We start from the raw sequence: 20947 nt of genomic DNA on the forward strand, positions 1-20947 counted from the left end.
TTTCTTTCTCTGGCAAAAAACTTCGTCATTCACACGTCCACCGGAAAGTAAGAAAAGTGCAGTCTGTTTTAAAGAAAAGGGCTGGGCATATATTTTTTTTCTTATTTCGTTGTTGTATTGGATTGAAATATTTTTTATGATTTAGGAATTTTATAACATGAAAAACTCCAGTTTCTTTTTGTGTTTGGAGGTTAAAAAAACTCTTTTAACTTCTTTCTCAGCGTCACTTTACCCTTAGGTATGTCATTATCTGATTTCTGCTGAGTGGTGGGCGGTCACGCAGCATCATTCACAAAAATTAAGAATCATGGTTTCCAATGCTTACTGGGTGGAGAAGAGAAAGCACTGATACCCGACAAATGGCGTTGTAGAAATGGATACTTCATAGTGTCTACAATCAGTAGATATGTTGAATACCGTGTTCTCTGAATAGGATACGAAGGTATCAACTATCAAGCGTCGCACCAATGAAGTGTTATCATCCAAGATACATCTTACATAGCCCAGTCTTGCTGAATATTGTGTTTTTCCTCTGTTTCACTTGTTTACAACATGACAGCAGAAGTCACAATCTCCTTTTTGAGGAACCTCTGAATACTTTGATAGAATATACCATGCACTCAATGGTAAATAATTTTCCTCTCTGTTTTCCTTTTTTGGCTGCTAGGTGAAAGTAGATATGTTGGCTCTGCAGGAGGAGGGCCAGACCTTCAAGTCCATGATTTCTATGCCATGTTATTCAATATTTTGAAAAATAGGAGTCTATGAACAAGATATAAGCAATAGTTTGCTTTCAAGAATAGTTGGCTCCGTCTTTTCTTCTTTAAGTCACGGCACAGCCTTAGTTCTACAAGTGAGTTTCGACGAATGCTGGCCTCTGACTAGCGTTTACTTCGCCTTATCTCAATACATAATTTTAAACATGAACTCTATGGTTAATGAACTGTACAGAATGGTGAATAACTTCAGGAGCCTAATTTTGTAGAGCTTAATTGCTGAGATTTGTTATTTTTTAGACTCTAAAGCATGGAGTAGCAACTGGAGTTTGAGTGACACTGTTCTGGTTTTTGCATGTGTCTTAGTTTTGGGAGAAGGACCCTAATTTCCTTTTTTTTCTCATGCAGAGTGCGGACATGGAAAGGCTGTTGCTCCTTTTTGGTTATTGATGTGGGATGTGAGAAGCCAGAAAGCTCCTCAAACTCAAAGACATAGCAAAAAACAAAAGCTATTTGCTGTGCCTTGAAGTGTGCTGACTATTTCCAGTGGATTATTTCTGATAATCATGCGCAAATGTGTAAATATAATCCCTCTTTTTCTTGCATATAATTATCAGATTGTTGTGGATGGACCCGGCATTACTTTCAGTGACCATTTGGAACTTCGTTTTCTTCACCTGTCAAATATTTGGTGGCTAAATCACATTCAATTATCAATTAATTTCAGGAAAAATTATCATACTTGAACTTTTTTTTTCTTTTTTCAATTTCAAAACTAATAGATACAGACATTTACAAAATAGCAGCAGCTTTACTGTATTTAGCAAAACTACTAAGGGCATGTCTCATTGATCAAGACCAATTAGATTTAGAAACAGAGTATCAGTACGACATCTTTAGCAATAACTAATACAAGCCCCGTCTAAGGAGATATTTTTTTTCTTTGTCCTATACACTGGATTCAGAATGATGGGACAATGCCATATGCTGTTTCTGCCATTAGTGTTGACGAGAACATCTGGTCCACTTCGACATCTACATCTGTTCTCTTTGCAAATCGGCCTTTTATCCGGGGTCTGGTCTCTGCATAGGCCTTCCTAGAGGCATACCTGATAGTCTTCTCAAACTTCCTTGCCTTCTTTTTCTCTCTGTATCTTAGGACTCTTGCCTCCCTTTCCATCGGACTAAGTTGAGATGGCATCTGGATAGGAGGGCTGGAGAAAAGGTCGATTGTCCCTCTTGGAGCACTTTGGTGCGAGATTGAGATCTCGCTCATTGCTGATTCTGGCACCACTCCAACATCCATGGATGACATGGAGACCTAATTAGATGAGTAAAGAAAAGCAAATGTTGAGAACCATAAGATAATTTCACCAAGTTGTCGGGAACTAATTGGATTATCACTATCTGTAACGTATATTTTTCTGTTGCATATAAGATCATACTCACTATGCTGTTAATGGATTACTTGGAAGTTAATGATGTCAATCCTAAATCAATCACTTGGAAGAAAAGGGGATGAAAAACAAAAGCGCTCAAACACTTGTACCCTCAGATTCCATCCATTAAAGGAGAAAGATAAAGGTAAAAGGAAAAGAGAGCTCTTAAAGTGCAGAGAGATATCCCCTTCGGATTTTTACCAGTACAAGCAGTGTGAGTGGTAGAATATGATACTTCTAAGCTCTTTAATCTTGACACACAAAAGATTCTAATATCCAGTCTACAACTAGCTATAGGAAGATACCTAAGTGATACTAAAAGGAGTACGCAGACTGGTTCGGCTAGTTTAGCAACCTAATTGTCAACAAAGATAGATACTAATTCAACATATGTATAAAGCTGCCGATAGTAAAAATGAGATGAAATTTTGAGAAAACACTTCGTTGAAATAGGTTGTGGACTAAAGAAATTTCCCAATGATCTTAACATGAACTTATTAGAGCTCAAAACTGTTCAAGAGAAGATACTATGATAAAATTTCTGAGAGTATCAGAACTTTTGGTAAATCCTACAGTGAGTTGTACTTACACCTTGACTGACTGAACCGTCGTAGCTGTAAGCAGCTTTAGCGGGCTCATACTCCAATCCCAACTGAAAATTGTGATACTGTTGTTGCTGTTGTTGTTGATGATCCTTTCCTTCTCCATACTGAATCGGCACAACACTGTCACCCCCACAACTCTTTGGAGGAACACTGTAGTGCTGCTGATTATACTGATCAGAATATTGATTCTCAGCACATGAGTTGTACTCAACAATATCCAAATACTCATCAACCTCCCCACCAAACAAGAAGCCATTATTATTCTGGTTGTTGCTGTTCTTCGCAGGATTTAGCAACAGCCATGAAGCAGCCTCATCCTCATCCTCCTCACCAATAGTCTCTTCTCCCTCTTGCGTCATGAACTGATCTTCAGTCTCACCAGCTGCAGGCCCTACTTGGGTACCGTAAAGGTAGCCGGAAATGGGCAGAATTGGGACGCGCTGGTGGCGGCGTGCTAGTGGGTTTGCAGAGTGAATATCTGCATCACAGGCAGTACACAGAGATGCCGCATCTGCTTTGCATAACAAGGCAGCCGGGGCGCGCTCACACGCCTCGCACACCCGCACGCGCTCATGGCGCGATGCGACACGATTTGCAGCATGCACACGGGCATCACAACCGGCACATAGGTATGCCGAATCAGCCCGGCAGTAAACAGTGCAAGCTGCTGCACGGCACGTGTCACATACGCGTGCCCAATTGTTAACGACGCCGCCGCTGCCGCTGCCGCCGCTCTCTTCCTTCAGCATCACTTCCTCTCTTTCTCTCCCAATACCAATCTCAGTTATACTGTCTTTAGCTATGTATGAGAGTGAGTGAGCATTAGTTGCAAGGATGAGGGATACCTGTAGGAAAAACACAAGTGGGGAGGAGAGTATCAAGGATGTGACACGTGGCATCAATTAAGTGGCTGAGAAGTTGTTTCATTATCTTGTGGCTGTTTGAGTGTTGGAGTGGGTCCCAGTTGAGAGAGAGTTACTACATGGTTTTCTGCTATGGCTCTTAGTTAGAACCATTTTGGGGTTTGGAGTACACTGCGGGGAATAGAGAAAGATTGCGATACTCGCTTGCTTATGAAGACACTTGTCACAGTCAAGCCCTTGTTGGTCCGCTCTGTAATGGGTAAGATTCTGCCTGTACACGTGTCAGTCAGAGAGTATTAGTTTTCATGTTTTTTTGGAAGTTGTAACATGTGAATAACACGTGGAGTGTAATGGGTTCAACATTTGGTGGGGTTTTCAGCTTTCTTCAGATGCAAATTTTGACGTTGTAACGTTGAAGTTCTGGTAGCTGATAAAAGGAATGTTTTATAATGTAATTTAAAATATTTTTTATTTAAAATAATATATTTTTTAAAATAATTTTTTGTATTAATATATCAAAATAATATAAAAATATTAATTTAAAGTAAAGAAAAAAATAAAAAAATTTAATTTTTTTCAACAACGTTTTTGAAACATACAAACAAACAGGCCAGATTTGTGATAGACAGTATCCCGCAGGCTAAATAAAATATTTTTTAATATAAAAATATTTAAAAAGAATTAATACTCAAGTAATTGGTTTAATTTGTAATTTAAATAATATGATTAAAACAATACAACAACAAAAAAATATATAAGAAAAAATGACAATAAAAAAATATAAAAAAAACTTGATTTGAGTCAACCCGGATTATGAAATAATTCAATGATAAATGGTGAAATTGAATAAAAATTAAAAAACATAAAAAACTCAGTCAAACCGGGTTAACACGCAAACTTTGTTGTAATGAACATAATATTGGGATAATATCATATAAAGAAACGCAGGAAAAAAGTTTAAAAAATAATTTCTAATAAATCAAATGAGAACATGATAGCTCCCAAAAAAAATAAAAAGGAAAAAGGTGAAACTCAATCTTTAGAAAATAAAATGTTGAACGATGAAAATTAAGAAAAAAAAATTAAAAGGTAAAAAAAAAAACTCGATCTGAGCCCACTTGGGTCTGCAAAATCTCTGACCCAATCGTGATATCAGGGTAATTGCATTCGAAAAAAAATTAAATAATATCATGAAGATTAATTATTGAATAATTTAATGTTGAAGGACAAAAATGAAAAAAGAAATTTAATTTATAAAAGCAATGAAAAAAAATATGAGTCAACCAGATTAATCTGCAAACCTCATGACCATGGAAATCATGAAATCCTTAAACCGAGTTCAATTAAAAAGCTTAATTCCCAACCAATTTAATTTTGAAGGGTGAAATCATGAAAAATATCAATTTAGAAAACTGGCCAAAGAAAAAAAAAAGATAACAATAAAAAAAATAAGGATCAAATTTGATAGGAAGTAAAAACTCATGAAGGATGAAATTGTAAAAAATAAAATGATCGAGATAACCCAATAGAAAGAAAATGAAGAAAAAAAATATGAAAATTATTTTCCAATAAATCAAATATTAAAGGATGAAATTGAAATAATTTAATTTTTAAAAAGGCCCAAAAAAATAAATTTACCCTAACCTTTTGAACCGATGACTATAGTCATAAACCTAGGATTAATCCCATAGCAACAAAAAACAAATATTAGTTGACACAGGTTAACTCCGAAACCCCAAAATCATAAGCATAGGATCAAGATAACCCAATAGAAAAAAAAAATAGGAAGATGAATTTCAAATAAATTAATTGTTGAATGATGAAATTAAAATAAATCATTTTAAAAAATGTTAAATCTTTTTTTTTAAAGAACAAAAAAAAGTCAACCTACATTAACCTTTGAAACTAGTAACTCTGATCATGGACCTGAGACTAATCCTATAAAAAAATATATCAATTTAAAAAACTTACAAAAGAAAAAAAAATAGCAATAAAAAGAATGAAAATCAAATTTGAAAGGAAAAAAACTCATGGATGATGAAATTGTAAAAAAAAAAACTAAAAAAGATCCCAAACAAAATAATGGGGACCAAATTTGAAAGATAAAAAATAAAAGGGATGAAATTGAAAAACAATTGTAATTTTATAGCTTATTAAAAAAAATAGTAATCAGAAGAATGAAGACCAAATCTAAAAAATTAAAAAAATAAAAGGAAGGTGAAATTGAAAAATATTTGTAGTTTCATGACGGAGTCAAAATAAAAAAAATAATAATAGAAAGGATAAGGACCAAATATGAAGGGGAAAGAAATTGTAGGTGTTGGTATGTTGTTTTGCAGAGGCTGACGTGAAATTCGAGGTGAGATGAGAAAAAAAATGAAAAAAAATGGTTATTGAGGTCAAACTCAATGCGCATTAAGGGCATGTGCCACCATATTGTTTTAGGAGCATCGAGAGCTTTCAAACGCCGTTCTAGAAGGCGATGTTTGGTGGCCGGACAATCCCACACATAAAGACCATCCACATGTTGGCTCGTTCCAACAAAGTTTTTTAAATTATATTTAATAAATTTAATTTACAAGAATGTCCTTGAGTACCCCTAAAATTTACGGTAAAACCAATGTAAAATAACTAAAAAGCTATTAGGTAAGAGTTACATTGGTTTTTTTCTTTAAGGACATCAAAGTAATTACATTAATAAAAAAAAAGACAAAAAAATGTTCATGAGTAGTAGACATTATATTATTCCATTTTAAGGTTAAATTAGTAATTTTACTATATAAAAAAGACAAAATGATCAATCTAACCTCATATAATTTGTAAAAAATAATTGTGTCATAGTGAAAAGATCATCTTACCTTAATACCTAGTTAAAAGGTTTAATGGTTAAGGGGCAATTTCATCATTACGCTAGTATAATGAAAAATAATATGAGTTTTGTTGATCAATAACTTTCTTAGGAGAATTATTTTTTTTTAATGGTAAAAAAAATCATCTTACCCTAAAAACCTAGCTAAAAAGTTTAATAGTTAAGAGAGCAATTTTATCATTACACTATATAATAATAATCTTAATCTTGTGTGTAGTAATTTTTCTAAAAGAATTAGTTTACTTTTTACGTGTGTAGCTTTTGAGATACCAAATTAGTGTTTTGTGGAGCATGTTTGGAATTGTAGTATAATTTATTTTTTAAAATATTTTTTATTTAAAAATACATTCAAATAATATTTTTTTTATTTTTGACATCAGTACATTAAAACAATCCAAAAACACCAAAAAAAATTAACTTGAAGAAAAAAAATATAAATTTATTTAAAAGTACAATTAAACCGCAAAAACAAATACAACCTTAAAATGTTTTCCACGACAACTTTATCATATAAAAAAAAGAAATTTTTTTTTCTATGCCTTCAAAAAGAATATTTGCCGTGTGAGGATTGCATATTTGTTGCATGAAGTCCTAAGCTACCTCCACATGAAGACTTCAATTCAGTACTTTTGCTGTTTTTTCCTCTGTTTTTTAATTCAATCTTCAGATTAAATTAGTTTATTCTAAGATTCATTGAGTACTTAATTATCTACAACTCTTTTTAGGTCTCCCAATCTCTTAAAACCCACTTGGCAGCCAAGATGTTGAATTAAACGGCCAGCTTATTGCAATAATTCACAGAAAATAAAAGGGAAAAAAAAACCCATTAGTAAAAGAATTCTTATGATCATAGAAATCTGATATTTTCTAGGTTGGAAATTTAAGATTTAACTACAAGATAAATTGATCCTTAAACAATCCCTTTGTCTGTATATTATGTAATCGAACAAAATCAAGGTGGTGATGAATTAGACATAACGTAGATTAAGAGAAAAGATAAATACAAAACGAATAGAAATAATAATACAAATATACATATGTTTGGTTGGAGGAATATAAATATAAAATAAATTTATTTCTTGAATAATTTAGTGATTTTTTATTTTTAAAAAACATGAAAAAAAGAAGAAGCACGTTGTCTCTCTCAATTTCAATTGAATTTATTTTTTTGTGTTATGAAATAATAACCCAATGCTGGCTATTAATTATTTTTCGAATTTTAGAAGCATGAACAATCACACTTTGCAAATGATCCACTCAGAAAGACACCAAATACTTCGTAGAGATGAGAATAGCATCTTTTCCGGTAGATAAGCAATGAAAAAAAAAAATTATCTTGCCCTGTACTTTTGGTTAATTAACAAAAAAAAAAGGCTAATTCTTGTGGTGATTTTATTGTATCTACTTTTGCTTTTTACGAGGAATATTTTGTATTTTTTTATTTTTCATTTTGGTTTTCAAATATTTTTTTCCTTTCAATTTAGTTTTTTTAAAGTCAAATTGAAATCCAATTGCTTTTAATTTGTTAAGGAAAGGTAAGATTAAAAAATAGAAAATCAAAATAAAAAAAATAGATAAAATAAGTGGCACCATTGAATTTTGTTGGGAGTTCAATTTAATCCCTCTTCTTTTTAATAAATAAAAGATCAGCCATTTTAGTTGTTAAAAATTCAATTTTAATACCAAACTTTATTTTTTTTATTTTTAGTCCCGCACGTTTAGTCCCTTTTACGAGAGGAGAGAAAGAGAGTTGTCAGATTATAATATAAAGAGAGATCATCATCATTTACACTAATTACAATTATAAAAATGATTAATCTTGACGTCAATTGATTCCATTTGATATATAATTAGAATTTCATCTTGATACTATTTTTCCTTCTTTTTACCTTAGAAGGTAAATTTGTCCGCGAGAAGATTTTTTATTTAAGATTTTAAGTTGTTTTTTCAATTTTTTTAAGGCTATAAAAAAGTTTATCACATGGTTTTGAGTATTTTGGGTAAAAAAAAATAATAAGTTGAAAAATAATTTTTTTAACTAAAAAAACCAAAATATTAACTTTCTAAACCATTCTACAAAGTACAAACAAAAAATAACACATCATCTAATATTTTATATATAAAAAATACATCTCATTCATCTCTTTAAAAAAAATATTAAAGTTGACACAAATACGAGCTTCTTCTCATCAAACTTGTAAGAAGGTGTTTGAGAGTGTGACAACGATTTCTTTTTAAAATGTGTTTTACTTGGAAATACATCAAAATAATATTATTTTATTTTTAAAAAATTATTTTTGACATCAACACATCAAAATAACTTGAAAACACTAAAAAATTATTAATTTAAAATAAAAAAAATTAAAAAATAATTTGTTTTTAAAATACTTTTAAATAGTAAAGACAAACATTCTCTCGTAAAACCTGTTGTTGTTGCGCTTAATGAAAAGTAGCCCAAACTATGCATGGTCCACACAACACTTCAGTTTCTCATCAAAGCTAAGCTTCATTTGTTTTTCTTTTCAAAGCAGTTATGATGACGAACCAAACAAGTCCTTCACCTAAACAGTAGAAGCTGACTCAGACAAACCTTGGAAGAAATTCTTCGAGCCAATAAGACACAGCCAGGTAACCAGTGACCGGATTAGGATTCACCTCCGCCACATGTTGGTTGAATGTACAGACAGCTATTCTGATCCCTTCATGCGTGGCCTATGGGTCCATACATGAAAAGTCACATAATCACTTGCTGCTAAAAATGATGGGCTGCTGTCCTTCGCCCTGACCATTAGTACTTGGCCTCAGATTGTTCAGCTCCACTCGCTGCCTTGTGTCCTTGTCAATTTCTTGTCATGATTGAGCAACAGTAAGATGTGGGCTCACGAGAGTGAGAGAGACACCACCAGTCCTGATGAGTTCAAAGATTCAACATGTTTAGTAATAAGATTGATTTTGTTGGATAATTAATTAATTTATTATTTTAAGTAATCTGATTTAATTTTTTTAGTTAGAGTGTTTAGTGAATTAATATAAAAAGCCTAAAAAGTTGGTAATAGGTACTAAGTAATTGCTTGGGAAGCCATGTAATCAATAATTGTTACTTGCAAAAGGTTTTTTTGATGGATATAGGGATTCTCCGAAGGTAAAGTCAGTAATTTTATAAAGAGATAAAATGTAATGATATTTTAGAGAGATAAACTCTAAAAATATATACACTGAAAATATTAAGAATGAAGAAATTGTAAACCTTTGACTTGAAGGATTTATGGTGTATTTATAACACATGAATCTTGTCATTTTGTTGAGAGGAGGAGCTGAAGTGTAATTTTACTCTTGTGATATTTTGAACTGTATTCTAACTAAAAAAAACATATGTATTAAATCAGTATAAAATATTGAGTGACCCGCGTAGGGTTCCAGAAAAATCTCTCGCGAGTGTTGGGCTTAAGCTCATTATAGGTGAAAAAACATATGTATTAAATCAATATAAAATATTGAGTACGCTGCTTGGACCCAAGAATATTAGGCTCGGGGTGTACTCCTGAACTTGAGTATGTTGGTCTCAGGCGTGGAAACCCGAGCCCACAAGGGTGCTAGGGTGCACACCCAATAAGGTGTGCGCCTATTTTGGGTGTAGCACACTATGCATGCCCAACATGGGCTTGAGCTTCTTGCCCAAGCTCATGCCCTTTAGAGAGTTGGGCTCAGGCTACTACGTCTAAACCCACTTTTCTTGGGCCCCCTGTTGTATATTGGGCTTGGGCTACCATCAACTCTAAATTTGATTACTCCAAAATCATAATGAAACATTCTAAATATCATAAGGGAAAAGAAATATTTTATCAAATTTTAAAATTAGTCTTACATTATAGAGAATTATTTCATTCGATGAAGCCTAGATATCAATAATTCTTAACTTGTTCTAAAAATAAAGCATGAAATTGTTATAATAGTAGTTAAACCAACTTAACTAATTAGAACGAAATAAAAAAATTATAGAACCTAATTAAGAAATAAATTTAAAAATAACAAGAAAAATAAATATGAAACAGCAACATCCAAGTCTAATATAAGCACGATGTGGACCTCAACTGACACTAGTAGTCTAACTTTACTAGAAATTGGGTTTGTAAAACACATTGACTAAATTTCATTCCAATATAACAATCAGATCAAAAGTTTTGTTCGTTTTTATTATAAAAAAACTCGTTTAACTTGTCTAAACTTCTTATAAATCAAAATTTACATAATAAATGTCTTGTGATGAAGTCGTAAAAACTTCAAACTAGATTAGACTTTTCACGACTGTATATTGGGCTGATAGAGTATATAAGCTTGATTTAGTTAAGAAGCTGATATGATGATTGAACTTGACTATTGTTTGATGGGATGATAGAGTAACTAGACTTTACCATTGTTTGATGGGCTGATAGGGTGATTTTCATGTTCATCTATAAAAAGCAAGTTCTCAATTTGAAAGGGGGCTTCTAAGTACGTAAATGTAAAAAGAAAAGAATATGTAGAGTATGAGAATAATACAAGGAGTGTGAGAAAAATAAGTAGAGAGTGGAGCATGAATAAGGGAGGGAAACGACTTTGTGGCCTTGTGTGGTCTGCTTTACTGCTCCTGATCGAATTCTGTATAGTTCAATGAACTTGTGTTCTATTGTTTACCTGGTAATATGAAGTATTTATAAACCCTAATCATGTAATCTCAACTTATATAAAGTGATGTGATTATAGAGAATAATTATTTTTCATTGTAGGTACCTTATAGAGAGTGGAAAAAAATAAGTTATTAGTTGTTGTGTCTCGTTGTGTCATTGTTTGAAAGGTTGATGCTTCATGATTGATTGACAAGAGAGGTAGGTGTTCTTTGAGGATACACAGTGATAAGAAATAGTCGTTGGTTGAGAAAGGTAGGCATCATGCTAATAATTGCTAAAGTGAATGTAGGGCTCTACTGATTTTCTTTGAAGTTGTCACTTTGCATCATGGTGTGTGTAGCTTGTGGGACTAGGAACTCTAGGGTGTTATGGACAATATAAGTCCATTTAGATTGGCCAAACTGACTAGTGCATTTTAGTGCAATCCATTTTAGGCCTAGCCTAGACAGTCTAGTGGGAGCAGGTTGTTTGGGTTTTTTTTAAAAAAAATTGTGTCATCATCATGCATTAATAAATTTAATGTTTTTTTTTCACATCAATATCACTGTCATTTTTACCTAATTAAGCTAGAATAGTTTTAACCATTAAACAGTTTGTAAAAGCCAAAATAATATAGTTTAACATGCTAACAAAACATAGTTTAAAACTAGATTCTTGGCATGTGCTACACTACAAGTCATATCATTTTTTAAACAAAAACATTGCAAACATGAACTTGAAATTTGATGGATATTGAATAGCACATTTTTAAATAGTGACATTACCATAGATCATATGACACAATATTTTTAAATATTGAGATGATGACATATCAAATTAACCCAAACCAACTCTAGTTAATCTGAAAAACCTGCGAAATAGATCATGAGACCGTGATAATCTTATAAAAAGCAAAAAAAAAAATCGAGTTCACAATAAGTCAACTATTTAAGGATGAAAAAATGATATTAAACTAAAAAAAGACAAATAAAAGCACCTTGAGTTAACCAATCAAACTTACGACATGAATATTAAGAACATGATTACTTATACAGATAAAGTTAAAAAAAAAGGCAAAACCCAAAAAGAAAATATTCCAAAGAAAATGAAAAAAAAAAAACACTTCAAGTCAACTAGGGTTAACCCGACAAACTTATGACCTGAATTGTGAGACTATAATAATTTAATAAAGAGAAAATTAAAAAAAAAAATCATGAAGCATAATTAATAACCAACTAAATGTTTATGGTTGAAAATGATTAAAAAAACAAAAAAAGATATAAAAAAATAACTCAAGTTAATTCAGGCTAACCCTCAAAACTCGTGATTCGAGTTATGAGAACAGAATTACCTTAAAAACAAATGAATAAAAAATGAAAGATTGATGATTGAAATTGATAATAAAAGAAAAATGATAAGACATGGCACAAAACTGGAAAGAGAGAGAGAAAAGAAAGAAAGTAAAAGAAATGGTTGCAAGCAACACACCACCTATTATTCTCGACCACTCACCACACCCTTATTTAGCACTCACCAAGCCGCTTCAACTAACACGACAAAACATCATTTTTTGTGGTGGAAGGAGGTCAAACACGCCTCCTAATCTTGACGGTTATTTTCTATGTGCAATACACTCTTTTTTTTTTAAATTTTTTTTATATATTAAAATATCAAATTATTCCCAGCACCGGCTAGGTAAAATATTTTCTTGCAATTAAAGATAATTTAATAGATGTACTATGTAAAAAAGTATAAAATAACCGAGTTGGCTTTGATAATTCTAGAATAAACAATGAATCCTGTAAAAATATTTTTTTATCACTGCTTGGCAACCTGATTTTTTTGTCCAAAAAAGTAAATTTATTATTTTACTATTGTAATTTACAGTAAATTCCAACTTGTCTATAATTTGCCACACCAAATAAGATATGAGATTTTTTATATATAAAAATTGAACAAATCTATAGTTTAGCAACTTGCAAATCCTAAATTTTTATATTCCTCTAGAGATTTGAACAAAAACACAAATCTCATATCTTATTTTCTCACCTATATATATTCTTTGTCTGTTATATCCAAATCTATCAAATAAATTTCTTTTCAAAACCTTTTCTCTTTCAAACTCAATTCTCTTTAAGTATTTCTTTAGTTGAAATAATTTGATTTCTAATCATGAATGAATTCTTGGTTTAGTTTATTTTTTTACTTTAAGTGATGATTTTGGGTTAAGATTAAAAAAGAAAATTTTTAATATAAAAAATCTTAAACTCTTTTAAATAAATGTTAAAAATATATTATTAAAATATTTTTATATACCTATATTAACATTTATTAATGTCCTATATATTGGTGAATTTAAGTAGGTAATACACAAGTGGTGGCAAGTAGGGGTGTTCACGGTCCGATTCGGTCCGGTTTTAACCAAAAAATTCAACCAAACTGAAAAATAATAGTCCTGGTTAATATAACCCGAACCGAACCGAGAACCGGTTCAAACCGAACCGGTTTTGTTCGATTCGGGTCGGTTTTTAGCATCCAAAACCAGAAAAACCGAAGCATTTTTGTTGCTGTCGTTGTATACCTTAATCTGGGTTTTGTGCCAATGGAGAAACGAGATGCTGTACTACATCTTTGATAGATTGCCATTTAGGATGAATCTAAGACTTCCAAAAAGCAAAAAAATCTCAAAAATATTTACAAGAAGACAATGAAATAATCTTAGTGCCTCATCTATGTCCCAAGAAAAGTTTGTAGCTGCCAAAACCATCACTATTTTCTGATGGCCATCTTCACAAGTGGGACTATTGTTTACACCATCTACCTGAACCAGAAGTTCAGATTTGACCTTTCGAGATGATTTATGTTCCCTTGAAGCCCTGAAGATTGAGATCATGAAGGGTTAGGGGAAAAGGAAAGGGGAAAGGGAGGGGGCGGCTGGAAAGGTTAGGGGAAAAGGAAGGGGGAAAGGGAGGGGGCGGCTGGAAGGGTTACAGGAAAAGGAAGGGGGAAAGGGAGGGGGGCGGCTGTTAGGGTTATAGGAGGGGGAAGGGGGAAGGGGGAAAGGGAGGGGGGCGGCTGTTAGGGTTATGGGAAAAGGAAGGGGGAAAGGGGAAAAAGGAGTGGAGCGGCTGTGAGGGTTAGGGTATTTAGTTTTAGGGTTAGGATTTTCTTTTTATACCTTTTTTTTTAGATTTAATGAAACCGGTTCGGTTTGGTCCGGTTCAATCGGTTTAAGCTTTTTTAAACCGGAACCGAACCGGACCAGTCAGTTTTTTTTTATTTTTTAATCGGTTTATTCGGTTTTTTTTTCGGTTCGGTTTTTTCGGTTAATTTTTTTTCGGTTTTTTTGGTTTAATCGGTTGGTCGGTTTTTTTGAACACCCCTAGTGGCAAGCATGTTGGTGGGAAGATATTTTTTTAACAATATTATTAAATTCAGTCAAATTCACAAAGTCAACATAGTGACCCATAGACCCAACATTTAGATGAAGAGGTTTTAAAGTAAAGTGAGTAGGATCTTGTCCAGTGTGACCCAGCTCACATGCCGACTAGGTCAATCTAACCAAAATTTTGTTTGATCTTTTGGGTTAAAAAATAAAATGATGTTGATTTAATGTTTTGTTTTATAAAAAATATTGGAAAATAATGTTTTGGATAAAATCGCGTCAAATCAAGTTAATCCATCCAACTCGTAACGTGGGTTATGGCCCTGACCAATTTTATTAACCATGTTATTTGAAATTTATTTTGTATTTACTTAAATGATTATAAAAATATATATTTACAGGAAAGATAACAAATAAAATTATCGAGGAAAAATATATTTTTTCAACCTAAACTCAATTTTCTTATTAATGCCCCTCTTGATTGTGTGAAAGAAAGTGTGTGTGTGTGTTATATATTGTAAGCATTTTTTTAAAAAAATAAAAATTTATCATGATTTTAAAAGCAGGTTTTCAAAAACAAATCTCAATATTTAGTATGTAATTGAGGAAAAAAATTACTAAATGTGATAAAATATTGTAAGAAATAATAAAAGATTAAAGAAAAAAAATTATTTTTAAGGAATATTTGTCAACAATCTTTTATTTTTTACTTTTCCATATTAGGCACATAGTATTTGAAAAGAATTATTAACATTCCCATAAAACCTATAACATCATCTAAGAACCATGGTAAAATCGACAGTAATTTTAACATCATGGTAAGCCTTTTTTTCTTTCACAATGTGTTCCAATGGAAGAAAAAAAAAATAAGAAAGTGGTCAGGTGACTGGACCAAGAAAAAAGAATGGTTAGTGCACGTAGACTTAATTTTTTTTTTCTCTCAAGAGAAGACAAAATGCCATTGCACTTTTATTTTTTATTTTTTAAAAAAAATAAATGATGTCTCATCAACCGTGTGTGTGACAAATAACATATCATCTGCTACGACAAATAATATATTATTTATTTGCTTAGATTTTGATCATATAAACGATGAGTGAAAAAATAAGTTGAGTTTTTTTGACAAAATAAATGAAAAGAACTTTCTCAACCTTGATATATTTTTTTCAACAATATAAAAATTCAAAAACACCTCAATAATATTTTTTTTCATGAAAAGAAATCTTGACAACCAATTATTTTCTTTCTTCTCCGTTGTTGTTTTTCATCGTTTCTCTCTTTTCTCTTAATCTCAAAGACTTAAATGTAAACAAAATGAAGTTTTGAATCAAACTATAAGAGTTTTAAAAAGGGACCAAAATTAAAATTCAAAAAATTCTATAGGTATTTACAAAAAAAAAAAAAAAAAGGTGTTCGATGGATAGTATCAAAAAAGAAAAAACCCTGATTTATTTTCTAATTGTCAATACTGGTACTGAATTTTCAATTTCTCACTAGCAATAAAATCAATTTTTTTATATACAAAATTGAATATCACCTCAATGTTAAGATGTTCGATGATTTCTTTACTCACATACAAGAGTACACTACACAGTACAAAATGCCTTTTCTTTTAGGTTTTTGTTAATTAAAACTTGTACATTTAAAAAAATTTACTTTAATCACTCTGTATCATTCAAAAGCTTAAAGGATAATACGATAAATATACCTATTTAGTAGTCAAATTATAATTAATGTGAGAAGTGATACGTTATTTTTCTCCTTTTCTTTTCTAATCATAAAAGGAATTCATAAAAACAAACCTTACAAAATCAACCTTAATTATATGCGAGAGTCAAATGAAAAAAAATTTAAATATAAAAAAATATTAAAGTCATAAAAAGTTTTTTGGTGTTGTCATTAGACCCAGCTAAGAAGATCAAACTTGAAATCTCTCAACCAAACATCTTGTCTAGCCTAAATCTCATATTAAAGCCTAAATCTCATATTAAATTATGTGAGAGTTATTCTAATATGACCCAATACATTCGACAGGTCCAACGGTAACACAAATGATTGACGAAAACATAGTTTGATTTAAAAAAAAAATTAACAAGCAGCATGTCGCGTGTTGCTGCTTGGAATTTGACAACCGTTGAAGTGATTGAAAAACTAAGAGTGAGGGAGTTTTGGCCTAAAAATCTACTTTTTAACTAATTTTCACCCAAAATATCTTAAAAACACTCTTAGAATCCAAAACAAGCTAATTTAACAACTCAAACACCTTAAAACGATACAAAAATATAAAATCAAAACAAGAAACAATTTCCTCTCTTGATGCTTATCTATTTTTTTAGATAAGATCAAGGTTGGAAACCACTACTATCCAGTTTGTCTCGAATAGAATCCATTGACATAAATAATAAAGAGTTTTATCCCAAAAAATGAAGAAATTGATTACTTTCTCTTTTCTCACTCAAATTAAGGGACTTAAATGAAAAAAAACTTTTTTTCCCTAAATTTTAAACTTGTTATGGGATTTCTTTTTGTTTTATACTTTTGTCATTTTAAAAAAAAATCGTATCTAGTTAACAAATTTTGAAAAATTTGTCATGAAATTGTGCAGAAAAAAAAACTAAATGTAAAAAATAAAGTTTGACTACGGAATTAAAAATAAAGCATACTGCTCACTGCTATAGTGAATTCCTTGACCGCATTAGTTTTTGCTATAATATAATTATAATATAATATTATTACTGATTTTTCTTCCGCCTTATTTATCATTATCATTTACAGATTTTGAAGCTTAAAATTAGAGGCAAAAGCTATCACTCAATCAATTTACTACCATATATAATTGTTATTAAGATGCTAGATTTACTTCCGCATACTAAAAAGATATAAATGAAAACACCATTTTAATCCCTAATGTTTAACCTTATTTATAGTTTCATCCTAAAAATCAATTAATTTTATCAATTCCATTCCAAATTTGTTCGATAGTGGACAATGTTGTGCTTCTTCAACCAAAACAACAAGCCAAGAAGGCAAAAACAAATGGTGGTTCTTAATGGAGGGGCAACATTAGCTAAATTCGTATCAAATTAGGATGAAAGTAAAAATTTTTTTTGTCTAGGATGAGTTTGAAAAATACATAATATGTTAGGGAAGAAAATAGATCCCTTTAAAAGGAAACAACCAAGTTCCAAAATTATGATAATTTTTCTGGACATAAAACATCAATAAGAGGTCTACTAGATAAATTCTGCGTTGTATGTTGCTAGCCGAGTTAATTTTTTATCAATGTAAAAAAAGATGTTCATGTAAATATCAATGTTTTAAAAGGAGCAAGAAAAATATAAGAATTTGGTAAATAAAAGAGGTCGAACGTGCTGTTAGAGTAGTGACCTAGAAAACAAACAAAAATAAAACATCATGAATCGAGCATCTTATACTTACTCTCATGCAAACAATTTAATTTAATTAAAAAATAAAATTCCTTTTTAAAAAGCTAGATTCAACAAAGATTAAAAAAAAATTGAGTTGACCCTTGTTACTTTTAGAACCACATAAAAATCCCATAGAAATCAAATAAAAAAATAACAAAATGTACCCTTGTTACTTTCATAACCACGGAAAAATCCCATAGAAATCAAATAAAAAAATAACAAAATGTTGGTGGAAGAAACCGAAAAAAATGAACTTAAAAAAAAAGAAAAAAACCAAATAAGCCTAGGTGAACCGTGTAAACCAAGATTAATCTCTCAAACTCGTAACCCGTTAAATTATAGATCTGGAATAAACTAACAAGCTCAACACCCACTACATTAAATGAAGGAGGATTAAATCAATAAATTTAATTTAATTTTTTTTTAAAATCCTTTTAAAAAAGCTAAACTTAACAAAGACAAAAAAAAAAAACTCGAGGCAATCCTTGTTATTTTAAAAATAAAAATAAATCTTATAGAAAGCGAATAAAAAGAATCTTGAAAGATGAAATCGTAAAAAAAAAATTAAATAAAAGAAAAAAAACCAAGCAAATCTGAGTGAACCTTATAAATTTAGGTTAAACTCTTAAACCTGCAATTTATTAAATTTTCAACCCGAGCTCAACCCAGAAGCACAACACTAGAAGAATTAAATGTGTGGAGGATGAAATCAATTAATTTCATTTAATTTAAAAACAAAAATCCTTTAAAAAGCTAAATTTGATAAAGATAAAAGAAGAAAAAGAAAAAAAAAAGAAGCTAACTTGTGTTATTTAAAAAAAAAACTAAAACATCTCATAGAAAGTGAATAAAATATAACAAAAGGCTGCAGGATGAAAAATGTAACAATCTTAGTAATTTTCCTGGATTAAAAACATAAGATTTTTTTTATATTAATATAAATTTGATGCTCTGCCTCAATTTCTAGTGAACTTTAAGCAAAATTTCCTCTATAACGAGAGGTTGCAAGTTATCAACTTACACTTATTTCACATTTATACAAAAACTAAATCATTGATCTGTTTTTCCTAGAACGTAAACCATATAAAACAATGTTTCCCAATCATTTCTATTCAGTCAAAAAAATCAAATAAGGTTATAAAATGCAATAAATTCAATCCTTAAGAATTCAATATAATATTCAACATACATGGATATTATAGAATATTTAGTTTAAGTAACTACAACAACAAAAAATGAACATTTATGTTTACATATTAAAACAAAATAATATTACAAATCAAAATACGAATATTAAGCATAATCTATATGATCAAAAGATGTAAAGTGAATCTACTACTAGTATGATTGTGATGATCTTCAAATAAAATACAACATTTAATATATTATCTAGGAAATAAACAAGCGAATAGTTAAATATAATTAATATTATAAATAAATTCCTTTTTATTTAATATGATTTCTATTTCCTTAGTTACATCGACCATCACAATACCATTAATTCTACAATTACATAGGCTTACTAAGTAGGCCTAATATCAATTTCAAATTGATATTTCTAATCATTATTTTGAAAATAATTAGATTAGAATATGTTAATATCAACGACTATCATTAATATCATTAGTCTTCCATTCTAGGAATGACTAATCAAATTTAGTTAATGCCGATATGACTATCATTGATATGATTAATCTTTCAATTTCGGGAATAACTAATCAAGTTTAGATAATCCTAACATCAATGACTATCATTGATATTATTAGTTTTTCAATTATAGAAACAACTAATCAAATTCAAATAATGTCATTAGTTTTTCAATTCTGGAAATAACTAATCAAATTCAAATAATGTCATTAGTTTTTCAATTCTGGAAATAACTAATCAAATTCAGGTAATATCAATATCAATGACTCTCATTGATATCATTAGTCTCCCACTTCCAAGAATAACTAATCAAATTCATAATTTCTAATTTCATTTCTTTCTTTATCCACCAAATCATTTATGATTTCACACACATTTTATATAATTTTCCTCCCCGTGTAGCTTAAATATGCAATAAAAGGAACCATGAGTTCCCTTTTGTTTTCCTTCAATTTTTTGCATTAATTTATCATCGTTAGGTACTAGAACAACCTACAGTACAATTTATTTTTCAATTTAGAAAACTATTCTCCCCTTCCTATTATATTTCCTTGGTTGAACCTATGACTAAGGAGGCAAGATTTTTTCTTTATTTTGCCTCAAATTGATACTATACCCATTGTTTATTTACTCTGATAAACATGTTTCAAGCATTAAATTAGTCATTAAAACAATCAATTCATATAATTAAATTTTTCTATAATGCAAAACAATACATAATCCGATAAAATTCACGCTAAAACTTTAAATTAAGCTTTGATTAGGGTTCTCACCTTTTAACCACAATTTCTTAGGAAAAAAATGACAAGAAAACAAGTTTTTTTCCTTCCTCTCTCCCCCTTCCTTTTCTTCTCCAAACCGTCTCCTCTCAAGCAACCATTCCTATAGTTTTTCCTTCGCTTTCCTAAATAAATCTCCTTCTAAACTCTTTTGATCTTTTATTTCAAGTATTTGCTTTAGATATTTAAAGAAAAATTGAAGAAATTTCTCCCCGATGACTGGCCACTCTTGGCTTCTTTAAGAAGCCAAGAGTTTATTTATATCACCTATATACTGTGATTTACAAACATGTTCTTTTAAATTTAGGTGTTTTTCCTTTAACCAGTTATCTTGTCTCGTCGTTGTTTTTAAAAATAAATCACGTTCAAAAGTTTTTCTAAATTAATTATTCTATTATCATTTTTTTTTTATTTTAATCGGAGATATACAAAACAAAAAAGCTTAAAAAAAAGAAAAAAAACCAAGAAAGCTCGTGTCAACTTTGTAAACCAAGGTAAATCTCTTAACTCTGCAATCCGTTAAATTTTAGATTTTGACTGAACTAAGAAGCTAAACACTCGGTCAATTAA

The 20947-nt window shown here is 30.5% G+C and overlaps 1 protein-coding gene across 1 annotated transcript; it reads right to left on the bottom strand.

Annotated features, from left to right (window-relative positions):
- Positions 1–1507: 1507 nt before the first annotated feature.
- LOC18107444 (zinc finger protein CONSTANS-LIKE 2) lies at positions 1508–3674 on the bottom strand. The gene is made up of 2 exons (XM_006373451.3): positions 2745–3674; positions 1508–2037 (listed from the first exon to the last, which is right to left on the bottom strand). The coding sequence occupies exons 1-2, from the start codon at positions 3657–3659 to the stop codon at positions 1678–1680; spliced, it is 1275 nt and encodes a 424-aa protein (XP_006373513.3). The 5' UTR covers positions 3660–3674; the 3' UTR covers positions 1508–1677.
- Between the last annotated feature and the right edge of the window lie 17273 nt (positions 3675–20947).

The sequence above is a fragment of the Populus trichocarpa genome, chromosome 17, assembly GCF_000002775.5.
Source record: "Populus trichocarpa isolate Nisqually-1 chromosome 17, P.trichocarpa_v4.1, whole genome shotgun sequence".
NCBI classification, from domain to species: Eukaryota; Viridiplantae; Streptophyta; class Magnoliopsida; order Malpighiales; family Salicaceae; genus Populus; species Populus trichocarpa.